Here is a 12,602-nt window from a genome sequence, read left to right as displayed (position 1 = left end):
TTAGTAAAAAAATAATACTAAAAAATAGTTAGAGTGAAAAAAGTGTAAAATAAGAAAGAAAATAATTTCGTTAAGACTTTTTTCTCTATATTATTTTTTCTCTTACTTTATCCTCCCTCCACTTTAATTATTATTAGTATTATTATTTTTGTAAAAATAAATGCAGAAAAGAAGTATAACAAATTTTTAAAGACGGAAGAAGTAGTATTTTATTTTTTTTCATCAATGGGCATTTTTGCACCAATTTCGTTATTTGAAAATAGTAAGTATAGTAGTATGACTTTTCTGGTTCAATCATTTGATTCATTTTAAACTTATAAGTTCAGTATAGAGCAATACTGAGCATATATTATACCCTCATTGATTGCTACAATTAAATTTGAGGATATTCTCTCTCCTCCCCCCAGTGATTTCGTACACAAACTTAAAGGCTGGGGACAAGGAAAGAAATAGGTTCATGCATGTGAGTCTCTCTCTCTCTCTCACACACACACACATGCACATTTGCACTTTAATTCACCGATAGATGCATTATAGAGATAGAGAGAGATCGCACGTGACACGTTAAGACACAAACGTGCAGGGCACGTGAGTATGTTGGGCCACGGCCCACCTCCCTTATCCAAGAGAATCTTAACACAGAAACTACTCTATTGGGGTAAAAATCTTAAATTTTAATTTCAAGATCAAGCCCACATATATTAAATTCCAGGAAAAGTGGCGACATATAAGGAAAATAAAATTTTATATAAACTTTACTTAATTTAATTTAATCAGCCTATGCTTTCACAAGCAATCATCACAATTCAAACACTACAAACTCAACTAGAATTTTTATGAAAATATAAAAAAATTAACCAAAAGAAAAGAACACACGCAATCACTTGTAGTCTATAGATGCGATAAGGCATACTGCAATCGTATATTATAAAATATCGGGGAGAGGATCCATTTTTTGCAGTCAATGGTGGATCTGCGGCGGCGCTTGCTGGCCGTGTGGCGGCACTGGCGGCTTGCACTGATAGCACTTGGCGAAGAGGCCGAATGTGTCCACTTGTCGGACAAAATTGGTCACACTTGCCCATCCACCAAACCCGAAACCAACAACCAGTATCCACAATACAATGAAGGTGTTGATAGCGTACATGGCCGCCCAGCTTGGCATGAAGGGCGGTGGCTTCTCGGCTGCATTCTGCAACGTCGAATATACATATTTCAAGAATCTTTTGATCAAGTGTAAAAAATTTGGAAATTTTGTAGATAAGTCTCTAACTAGATCAGATCTTGTCAATCAGTGTGGCTTACATTTGTATAAATGGGACTTGCATACTAATCAAACATATATAGTGAGCCAAAAAAATTGAAATATGAATTTGACTAATGTGAAATTTACAGATAGAAATACAGTAAATTACTAAATATGGATTTTAGGTGTGACAAAAATTGGGCCAATTTAGATTTAAAAGTGAAGGCCAGCTCATATGGGGACATAACACATCTTGACTGTAGCATATAACTAAATAGAAAATGACTTGCCACCTATATATCTTATGGTATTAGAAAATTTCCAAATCTTTGCATTTAATGCCACTGCTTATATTTATTGTCTCTCTACTTAGGCCTCTTAGCCACTACTCTTCCCTTCATACGAGGTCGATATTTATATATTTAATTATTTTTATGTCTATTAAATTTGTAACTATAATATTGTAAATATAGCACTTAAATGATCGATGACACAAGATATTAGGTGAATCGTAAGTATATACCTGACGAGCCGAGGCTTTTCGATAAGTAAGCATATGAGCAACGGAAGGGATGATGTAGACGGTGAAGCTCACGAGAAGGGCTCCCACGGCAGAATTGATCGGACCGAAGAACGGGAAGATGATGGCCAAGAACCATATTGGGATCACGACCGGCAGCCTAGCAAGTGCCCTAAGGCATATGCTCTTAGTGTCGTGCATCCCGATCACCTTCTCCCACACGAAGTAGAGTGGTGTGCACGCGAATCCGAATGTGATGAACTGAGAATTTGAGCACATAGTTAGCACTCAATGAATGAGATATATGCAATCGTAAAAGCATTAAAATAGACAAGGTCGGCACCTGGTGGATGAGCATAAGGATGACAGCGGCATCGCGCCACGCGTTTTTCGGAAGGAGGGAGAAAGCGTTGGAGTGATTCAAAAGCTCGTCGCCAAACGCCCAATACACGGCGGAGGACGATGGCAGGGTCAGAGTGAAAACGTATAATGTGGCGTACAAGTAGATGAATTTAAACTTTTGAGGTTTCCACATTGCGTGCATAATTTCACTGTCATTGCAAAACGATAATTAGACTTCCAAATCATAGACAAAATACACTCAGTGAGTATTTCACTAAACCGAATATCACACGATAAAGATGCAAGAATCCAATTACTACTATAGAATAATTTTTGTTCAATAATTCTATGATGCAAAAGTGTTACAAAAGGAAGGGCAAATTTGACATACTAAATCCACCCCTAAAATCCCTAAAATACCCTTACTTCTTTCACATGTAGTAAAACTACTATAAATTCACTCAAATATTTTAAATTAAGAAAAAACCTATAGGAAAAGTAAATACTCCATACTTCTATAATTAGAAAATATTTTGTTTAGACTCATTTTCCACTAACAATATTTTAGTTACTCTTTTTTTTAGTTTTTTAATTTATCAATTGTGTATTAAAACCTATGTCAGTTTTTTAATTTATCAATTGTGTATTAAAACCTATGTCAGATTCAAATTTTTAACCCATGCCATTTTCAAGCTTTTGTTTATAAATCCACCACTTAAAAATTCCCTCATTTCCTTCCCATGTAGTAAAACAACCAAACATTCACACAAATGTCTGAAAAAATGAGATAAACCTCAAATTCAGTTACTGACCACAATGCTAATGTGTTTTTCTCTTTTCTTCCTGAAACCAAACATTTTTTTTTTAAAAAGTAGGAAATGAATAATTATTGTCAGTTATTTAGAATCCACAGGCAGCCGGAATAATTATTGTCAGTTATTTAGAATCCACAGGCAGCCGGCAAAAGCTGCTTAATAGAAGCCAGAAGAAGAGAAGCCAACAAACACACACTCAAACAAGCAATAAGTATATACACATTTATAGAGAGGAGAGAGAAAAAAAAAGCTTACACAGTCACAGCATGGCCACCAAATGTATACAGTATATTAGTGGCACCGGTGAAGTAAAGCACAAGTTTCTTAGCCCCAGAGTGGTGCACATCCTCAGCCTATTCAAAAATCCAACATTATTACAACAACAAAAATGGAAATTTGGTTCTACCACTAAAACGAGAAGGGTTTAGTTTTACCTGGCCATGAACCAGGGCTGCAATAGTCATGTACCAAGCAGTGTATGTAGTCATCCCAAGTCCTAGAAACGACCAAATTCGGTAGTTGTGGAAAGATGGGATGAAAACTGTAGTAGCACAGCATGCTCCAAATATGTATGTCCAAGTCCTCTTGTCCAAATGATCATTAACATAGTATATGTTGCTGCGTCAAAAAATTCAACAACAAATGTGTCAAGATTCCATCTTTTTGTCCAAAAAATCAAATGGGGTCTCACTAAATCCGATTAATTTTGGAATTAGACCAGTTACAACACCTAATAAATGTGTGATAGGAGTACTTTTTTTATTATCAAGATTCCATCTCTATTTCAAGAAAATTAAAAGGGTATCTTTTATTACATGGGATACAGCTTATTTTGGAGTAGAGGATAAATTTCAAAAACTAACAAAATGCATTTAATTTTTTCACAATCAAGATTCAATATCTAATTCAAGAAAATAAAAAGGGTTTATCTATAAATACTCCACAGCTCAATTTCGGAATAGAGGATAGATCTGGTGTCGTGTAATAAGTAAATAAATCTGAGTAATTTTTTTGATCATCAAGATTCGATTTTTATTTCAAGAAAATAAAAAGGGGTGTATCAAAATCCATTTAATTTCGAATTTGGGATAAGAGTGAGAGAAAATAAATCACCTGGCGCAGCCGATGAGTTGGATGACAGAGCCAAAGAGGAGGAAAGTGCAGTTAAAGGCTAATCCCACGGCTTTCCAGTATGGACCAAGTAATCCATCCAGCACTTCAAACCACTGTTGAAAAAAGTTAAAATTAAAAAAATATATATATTACTAGTACTAGAATGGATAGTTAAAATTGTATTTTAGTGGATATTTTCAGACCTGTATGACATGATTCTTGAAGCTTACACCTTCTTTCTCCTTTCTGCTGCGATACTCAATGTACAAAACACTGATTAAATAAGCAGTCCAGCTCCCAACCAACCCATAAAATATTTGAAATATTATTCCAGACAGCATCCCAAGTTGGGAGAAGGAATAGGGAAGCGTCAGCAACACTTGAGCAACCTTTGCAGTCAAAATTAAACAATTCAATTTTTATAAATATATGAAAGAAGAAAAAGGAAAAAGGTTTAATTACTACTTACTTGGTTGGAGGAGCAGCTGAACCAGGCGTCCCAGGCGGAGCCGCCGTGCCAGAGGGCGTTTTTCACGCTGAAAACGGGCTGATCCTCCGCCTGCTCAGCCGCATCCTTGCCGTCATTCTCGGCATCGTTGAAGGTCGAGACAATGGCTTCCTCTCCTTGCTTCTCCGACAACATTGTGTTTTTTCCCTTTTTCAGACAGATCTGATGAGTGAACAAAACAGACAAGGAAAGGAATAATCAGACAGTAACAAGAAAACGAAAGCCCAGAAAGAAACTCACAGATCCAAAACAAAAATAAAAAAGAGGAGGAGAAAGACAAGACCTTGTTTGTTTTTTGTATTTGAAATTTCCTTCAATCTCAAAAAATGGATGATGATGATGATGGCTTGTTTTTATGCAGCAGCTATCAAGAATTTGAGGTGTTATTAAATGAGAAAAATAATTGCGCTGAGGCTAAGCTATGAATTTTCTGCAGAAGCCACAAATATCAAAGTGCGCTCTTCTTCAAGAATTTCTGGTGAAGGCGGCGAGAATTACCTCAAAAGGAGTGAAAGAAATCTAGCTAGCAGAAGCAAGAGAAATAGAGTGAGAGAGAGAGAGAGAGAGGTGAGTGAGGAGCAAAAAGAGGACTTTCTGCTACTATTAAAAGAGCACATATTTATAAGTAATTAAACAACTAGGCTTGGACTCTCTGTCACTCTCTCACCCTTTTTTAGTTCTTAGTTTTTACACTGGTTTTTGAGAAACGCTAACTTAAAAAAAATTAGTGGAATGCGGATACTATTTTTACTTATTTAGTCCTTCTTCCCTAATTAATTAATACTTTTATTTTATTACTATTTGTGGTAATGAATTTCATATTCCACTAACTCGTTTCCCTCATATTTTATTATAGAATTAATATAAATATAAGTAAGATTCATATTTACACTAACTTTTTCTATTACAGTATTAAAACTTGTGGAGTAATGATAAACAACCAAATCGTATAAAGTGATTTTGATGTTTTATTTTTTGGTAAAATAGAAAATGACTCAACTAAGGTGGGACATCTCAAAAGGGAATAGACTCAACTTAATTGGGACGGAGAGTAATTTTTTTTTAAGTCAACTTTATTTTGTTTAAAATAAATATATATATTTATCATTTGAGTTAATTATTTATTAATTTTTGTCTGTCGTTGTAATTGATACGGAGTAGTGCATTTGTTTTTTAAGTCAACTTTATTTTATTTGTAAGTGAAATAAATAAAGAATAAAATAGATGGGATAGTATTTCTATATATAAACTGTTTTGAGTGATATATTTCCAAATAAAAAAGAGTAAAAAAATATGGGACAAAAATGAATATTGTTTTATAAATGTTTACTAATAATAGATATACTAAACTTTTATATGACGCTCGTTTGGTGAGTATTAATAAGGTTGGTGCATATATATTGCGAAGCTTTGGTAGAAAATGTCGAAATACTATGTCACGATTCACCAACTTTATAGTATTACTAATTGAGTCGAATCTATTTCACATTCTCAACATTTTTATCATTATAGCCTCAATTACAATTATGAAAATATATAGTACTTCTACTTAAATCAAGTTTAATGTACTTAAAATTGGATGTTTGAACTATTGTCAGATATCATAAAAATTCTCGGTAAAAAAATCATAGTAATATTATCCACATAAATGCATCAAGAAAAATTATAAATATTCTATTAAAAGATAAAAAATGATATGTAAATACAACGGATCGACTTTTCAAAAATACATGTAAGGCTTTGTATTTTGAGAAGTGGTTGAAATTCCCGTTTGGAATTCTTCTTCTTCTTCTTCACTGTATTCCACTAATGATTCGAATTTTTGATTGAGTGATAGAATCAAGTGATTTGGGTTACTTCACTTCATTAATGGGGCTCACCTATTTCAAATAGGTAAAATTATGAACCGTCCCCTGTCATTTTTAGAAATATTAATCATATCACAAATTTGATAGTAGTAGTAGTATTTTTTTTCTTTGTTTCATAATCTTAGGTTTTTAGAGAACTTATATGTAATGTCAAGGACTAAAAATAATCATTTAATATATACATTTAGTCAATCATGTCTTTAATGTTTATAGGCAAAACATATTCTCAGGTCCTTATACTTTAATCAAAATGTTCATTAGGTCCTCATACAATTTTTTCGTTTTAATAGGTCCTTATACCTTTCTCATAAATTTCATCACATCCTCGTACAATTTTTTCGTTTTAGTAGGTCCTTATACTTTAATTATAACTTTTATTAGGTCCTTATACAATTTTTTATTTTAAGATATTCTTTTACTTTTATCTTAGATAATAATTTATATTTAATTAAATTTAATGAACCTTTTAATTTTATCATTTAACTTATCTTATAATTATAAATATTCAGGAAACGTTCTTTCAATATAAATATAAATAATCAATTGAAAATTCGGATAGTTATTCTAAAAAAACTTCGATTTTAATCTTCAATCATCACGGTTAATCTTTTTATTATTCTCTACAACTTATTGAGATTATTGGATAACAAGATGATATTATATTTATAGATTATGCTAAGTTAAATAATGAAATATTAAAAAGTTCATTAAGTTTAATTAAATTTAGATTATTATCCAAGATAAATGTAAAAAAATCCCTAAAATAAAAAGATTGTACAAGGACCTAATGAAAGTTATGATAAAAGTACAAGGACCTACTAAAACGAAAAATTGTACGAGGACCTGATAAAAATATTGTGAAAAGTATAAGGACCTATTAAAACAAAAAAATTGTACAAGGACCTAATGAACATTTTGACTAAAGTATAAGGACCTAAGTATGTATTTTGCCATGTTTATATATATACTCACCACATTAATAAATTCAGATACGTATATGCCAAAAAATTTTATTATGTGACAATCAAGAAACATGTATGATAGTTATGATACCATTGGCCATATATTGAATATTGAGATATTTAATTTATCAAAATTTGACCAAATTTGATGATTTTTTTGCTAATTTACCGTCACAAATATTTCGTGTATTAATAATTCAAGTTATTATCGTGTTGTAGCTGTTAAATAGTAGTATTTGCTTTGTTTTTTTAGATATCATTGTATTGATGATCTCGTTGTTCGTTTTTTGTTCTTTTAGTTGGTTGAACTTTGAACTGCTAATGCTGATTTAAGTCTTTTATTCAATCAAAAAATATTAATAATTGATCAATTTGGAGATATTTAGGACTGTTTTACTTCATCAATTTATGCTCAATGACCCATCATGTCTCCTCTCTCATTTCTTATTCGTAATCTCTTCTATCTCACAACCCATGAGTATATTACTCCTTCTGTCCACCAAAATTTGTCCCATTTCATTTTTATCATTTTTAGTAGTGGACTACATATTCCACTAACTCATTCTTACTCACATTTTATTATAAAACTAATATATAAAAGTAGGACCCACAGTCCACTAATTTTTTCAACTCACTTTCCATTACATTTCTTAAAATCCGTATCAAGTCAAACCGGGACGAATTTTCATGGACGGAGGGAGTAATATATAAAGAAATAGATGAATTTACGTTGAACTTTTTTGAAGCATTGAATTTACTGTGGCTCAAAAGATGGTTGGAATGTTAAAATCAGTCACTCCAATTCCTTACATATTTGGCACCTAATTAGCCCTTTATTTATTTGTTAAAGTTTCCTAATTCATACTCCTATAATCCTTATTATAGTTGACACTCACTAAGATTCTTTTATTACTACTCCTATTATGGTAGCTAATTCACTTTTTTTTCCAGCTCATGAGTTTCATGCAGTTCACCAATGTTTATATCTCTTTCTAATTTCTATATATGCATATGTTTTCAAAATATGAGAATAAAGAACAGGGTGGAAAATTGAGGAGAGAGAAAAAGAGATAAAAATGTTGTATTATTCAATAATTATTTCAAAGGTAAAAAATGTACTTACAAAATAGTATTCTATAAAAGTTCTTCTAGCAATATTATACTATCACAAGTTCAGAAACGTCTAATGCTATTTTTAAAAGTTTGGAACCACAAATAGTGGTATAAAAATAAAAATATAATTATCTATTTTTCTTAGTATACCCCATAATCCTTATCTTGTGTTTTGTCAAGTAGTAACTATTTAGTTACATATAGAAAAATGGTTATACGCAAACAGTAAAATATCAATATGAGAAAATATTACATCGATCGTATCAAATTTTTTTGTATATAGAAATTTTAGTATAGAATCATTTGAACCGTTACCGTACTAATTTAACGGTATATCATAACAGAATTCAGTATTCTGGTGTACCGAATTTCAATATGCTACACCGTTTGTTTCCTATTCTTGTATACCAAAAATATAGTAATTTGAAAATCGATTTATATCATGTACTCCTATATTAATACTGATTAATATTGATATTGGTATACCACGGTACCCAACCAAACAAAACAACTTATACCGGTATGCCACACATATCGATATATACCGTTCTTTCGATATATTTCGATTCATTTACCACAGTATAGGAATATTCATACCGTTATCGTGCTGAAAGTTATGCTATACTGAAAATTCAGTATTTTTTGGTACAATAAGTGTGGTATAATGGTATTTCAGCATTTTTAACCATCCTACTCTTTATGTCCAACGAAATTAGATATGAAAAGTGTTATTACCTTCTATACGTGGAAAAGATCCAATTTCCATGAATTTTTGCTACCCTTAAAATCTGGCAGATTTTAATTCATTTCTGAATTTGTACGCGTTTGTTTGATTGTTTCGTCTGATGAAAACCAAGTATAGAAGACCAAATATATACATAACCAAAATGGAGATAAATTAGCATACATGATGAAATAACAAAATCAGGACAATTATATCATTTTACATAATTTTCGAAAATTATTGGATATATTGACAATTCCAATTTCAAAATTTGAATTTGAAGTAAAAATTATTTTATACAGTATATCAAATAATTCTACTATTAGTTGGTGATTAGTACCCCGATCATGACATATTCTCAAAATTCTAATGGAAAAATGGAATAACTAAAGAAAAAACTCAAACCATATAAAATTACGGAAAATAGGTTGATATTAATTTGTAAATTATTAAACATGCATGTTTTGATTTAGAAAAGTAGCCAAGGACTAGGAGTACTTTATTATAGCATTATTTCAGGATTAATTTCATAATATTAATTTTATTGCTGTACACAATAATATAATTATATTTAGCGCATTATGTACTTATACTTACTACTATGAAATTAGTTCTGAAAACTTTTTATTATATACTTGAAATTCCTTTTAAAATCATTTCTTTATGATGATATCGATTTGTAGTCATAATTGGGTGGTTTGTCTTGTTGATTCTAGTTAAATTACTACTCCTAATGCACCAAAAAATATAATTATAATTTTTTATTAAATAATTTATACTCTTAGAAAGCTTGGAGTTAAAATTAATATTCCCATTTTTATTAATTTTACACTACTCACACACTCGAGGGATTATTTTCATATTATGTATTAATTGTTTTGGAGTATTATTTAACAAACCAAGAACCATATACTTCCACGAAAAAAAATAATCTGCGCTTAAAGATATTGACAATTTTTTTTTATAAATTAACAGTCTATTTTACCTTAATTGAAAATTAGTGAATTTACTAGATTCAATTAAATCACATTTACATAAACCAAAACATAAGGTATGTAATACATTTGTCATTGTGCATGACAGCCAACATAATCAAATGAGAAGTGCACAAAATCTATCATAGTGTCACACTTATTGTATCCATTAAACCACAAGCACCATCATTCAAATTAAAATGTCAAACCTACATTTTCTTTTGCTCCCCAAAAAAATTTATCCCCCCAAAAGTTACACATTCAAAAGTGAAGATGAGACATATGTAAAAAGCAATGAATGGTCAAAGGTTTAATAGTTTCACCTCATGAAGGAACAAACATGCCTTCACAATCATTTAATTTGTCAAATGATTATGTGACTTACTTGAGTTTGTCTCAAATGTCGGGAGGCAATTCTATCAATTAGGAAAATAAAGAAAAGCATTTTGTGTCGATTATTGCAATCCTCGTCATTTTTGCTACTCAATTTTTCTTGCCGTTGGAAAAAGGCTCATCTCTCCTTTTCATTTTTGCCAGCTAGAAAGATTCTTGTTGATGTTGCACCAATTCGAGCTATATATGAGGTTTTGTGTTTCGATTTTGTGTTATATGTTCGTAAGAGCATGTGTTTCGTGAATTATATGTTTTTTATTTGATATATCGGATACCCGAAATTTTCGGATCGGATATCCACAGATACCTGATTTGACAGACCTAACTCCAATAATAGCTTGTCGACAGTCAATTCAACATCCAATTGATAAAGATAAATTTGAATAAATATTACTACTTTTTAGCTAATATTCAAATTAATTATTATTAATCAGAAACAAGCCACTTCACTCTCTCAAAAGACCTTAACGTGAGACACAGGATTATCACTAAGTCAATATGTAATAAAATTTAAAGATATTTTCTAAGACACCCCTGCACATATAGGCCAAAATGCACAATCGGACTTCCACACATAAGGTAGATAAGACAAGTATAAAAGATAAACAATATTCACCAACACCTTGAGCTTGCTCTATTACCATATCACCTCCTTAAAAGGCTTATCAGGGGAAGGTTATCCACGTAAATAAATGAGACATGATCATCACCAAATCGATGTAAGATAAGATTTAAAGAGATTTTAACGATTATCACTTAGACTACTAAATTAATCATCATAGGTCCTAAATTGAGTATTTTATTATCCAAATAGTAAAATTTGTTCTATATTTGGGTGTTAATCGGTGTTTAATATCATCTCCAACCATACACCAAAAATAAGTTTTTTTATAGAAAAATTTTTCAACCATATCCCAAATCCAAACTCATTTTTGGATTTGCTATGGAATACCAAATATGATGTTACTGGAATTTTGTGAGACATATACTTAAAATGGTGTAAATGTTTGGAATAAAACTATTTTTTGATATAACATATACTTAAAAATAAATTTAAATTTGGTATAAATGATTGGAAATGTTCTAAGCTGTGTTTTCATAGGATAAAGTAGCTTGAATTACGGAAAAATGTAAAACTAATATTCCAGAATTTATAACTTTATACAATTGATTAAAATCGCAGATTCACGAGAAAAGAATTGAAACAATGTCGCAAATGTCACTTTAGTTGGTTTTACCAAACAATATGTTTGCCACTCTACACACGCAAATATGCTTTAGTTTGTTAGAACATGCAAATATTGGTGTGTAAGGGTGTTTTACATTGATACGTAGTTACTTTTATCAAATGACAAATAGTAAGGATAATTATTATAGTGACCAAATTTTATTGGATGCTTTATATGGTGCCATGTAAAATGTGAATAAAGTATTTTTGGTTAAGGGTGAAAAATCTTAAGTATTTTGTTCAGATAAGCTACAACAAAAGTGACATGTATTCTTGCAATTGTTTCCATCTTAACTAAATATTCGAAAAATTTAAGATACTAAGATCCTTCTCTGTGGCTTTCTAACCAATCAAAGAGACGTTAGATAGAGAAAATTTTAAATTAAGGATACCAAGCATTAAAATAGAAACCATGACTTTGTAACATAAATTTTTTAACCTTTTGCTTTTAAATTAGTAAAAAATAAATATTATTATGGGTTAAATTTATATCTATTAGAACTACAATTTAATAATTGAAAATTTATTATTTATTACTCCCTCCGTCTTCAAAGAATATGTACTTTGAGTTGTGTAAAATTAGTAAAGTAAGAGATAAAAAGAAAAAGTAATTAGAGCATTATTAGTGGAGAATGAGCCCCACCTCATTATTAGAGATAAAATATTTTTCAAAATCAAAAAAGTGCATATTTTTGTGGGATGAATTAAAAAGAAAAGAGTGCATATTCTCGTGGGAGGGATTAAAATGGAAAGAGTGCATATTCTTGTAGGACGAAGTGAGTATATAATAAGTTTA

At 30.7% G+C, this 12,602-nt stretch overlaps 1 protein-coding gene across 1 annotated transcript; it reads right to left on the bottom strand.

The window, feature by feature from the left end:
• Window positions 1-726: 726 nt before the first annotated feature.
• Window positions 727-5,117, bottom strand: LOC125222268 (auxin transporter-like protein 2). Its single transcript, XM_048124787.2, has 10 exons — window positions 5,043-5,117; window positions 4,828-4,908; window positions 4,506-4,706; window positions 4,240-4,425; window positions 4,037-4,149; window positions 3,358-3,541; window positions 3,179-3,276; window positions 2,110-2,317; window positions 1,770-2,027; window positions 727-1,192 (listed from the first exon to the last, which is right to left on the bottom strand). Exons 3-10 carry the CDS (start codon window positions 4,677-4,679, stop codon window positions 962-964), a joined length of 1,452 nt encoding a protein of 483 aa, XP_047980744.1. The 5' UTR covers window positions 4,680-4,706; window positions 4,828-4,908; window positions 5,043-5,117; the 3' UTR covers window positions 727-961.
• Between the last annotated feature and the right edge of the window lie 7,485 nt (window positions 5,118-12,602).

Source organism: Salvia hispanica, chromosome 1 (assembly GCF_029641045.1).
Source record: "Salvia hispanica isolate PSC_SH4W2 chromosome 1, Shi_PSC_v1, whole genome shotgun sequence".
Lineage (NCBI taxonomy): Eukaryota > Viridiplantae > Streptophyta > Magnoliopsida > Lamiales > Lamiaceae > Salvia > Salvia hispanica.
The sequence above is the reverse complement of the archived record's forward strand: the minus strand, read 5'-3'. Positions and strand labels throughout refer to the sequence as shown.

Coding starts and splice junctions, on each gene's coding strand:
- LOC125222268 (XM_048124787.2), bottom strand. CDS start 4,679: ATGTTGTCGGAGAAGCAAGGAGAGGAAGCCATTGTCTCGACCTTCAAC. Junction 4,150..4,239: donor TCAAGAATCATGTCATACAG/GTCTGAAAATAT, acceptor TTTTTTCAACAG/TGGTTTGAAGTGCTGGATGG. Junction 3,542..4,036: donor CAACTCATCGGCTGCGCCAG/GTGATTTATTTT, acceptor TTTTTGACGCAG/CAACATATACTATGTTAATG.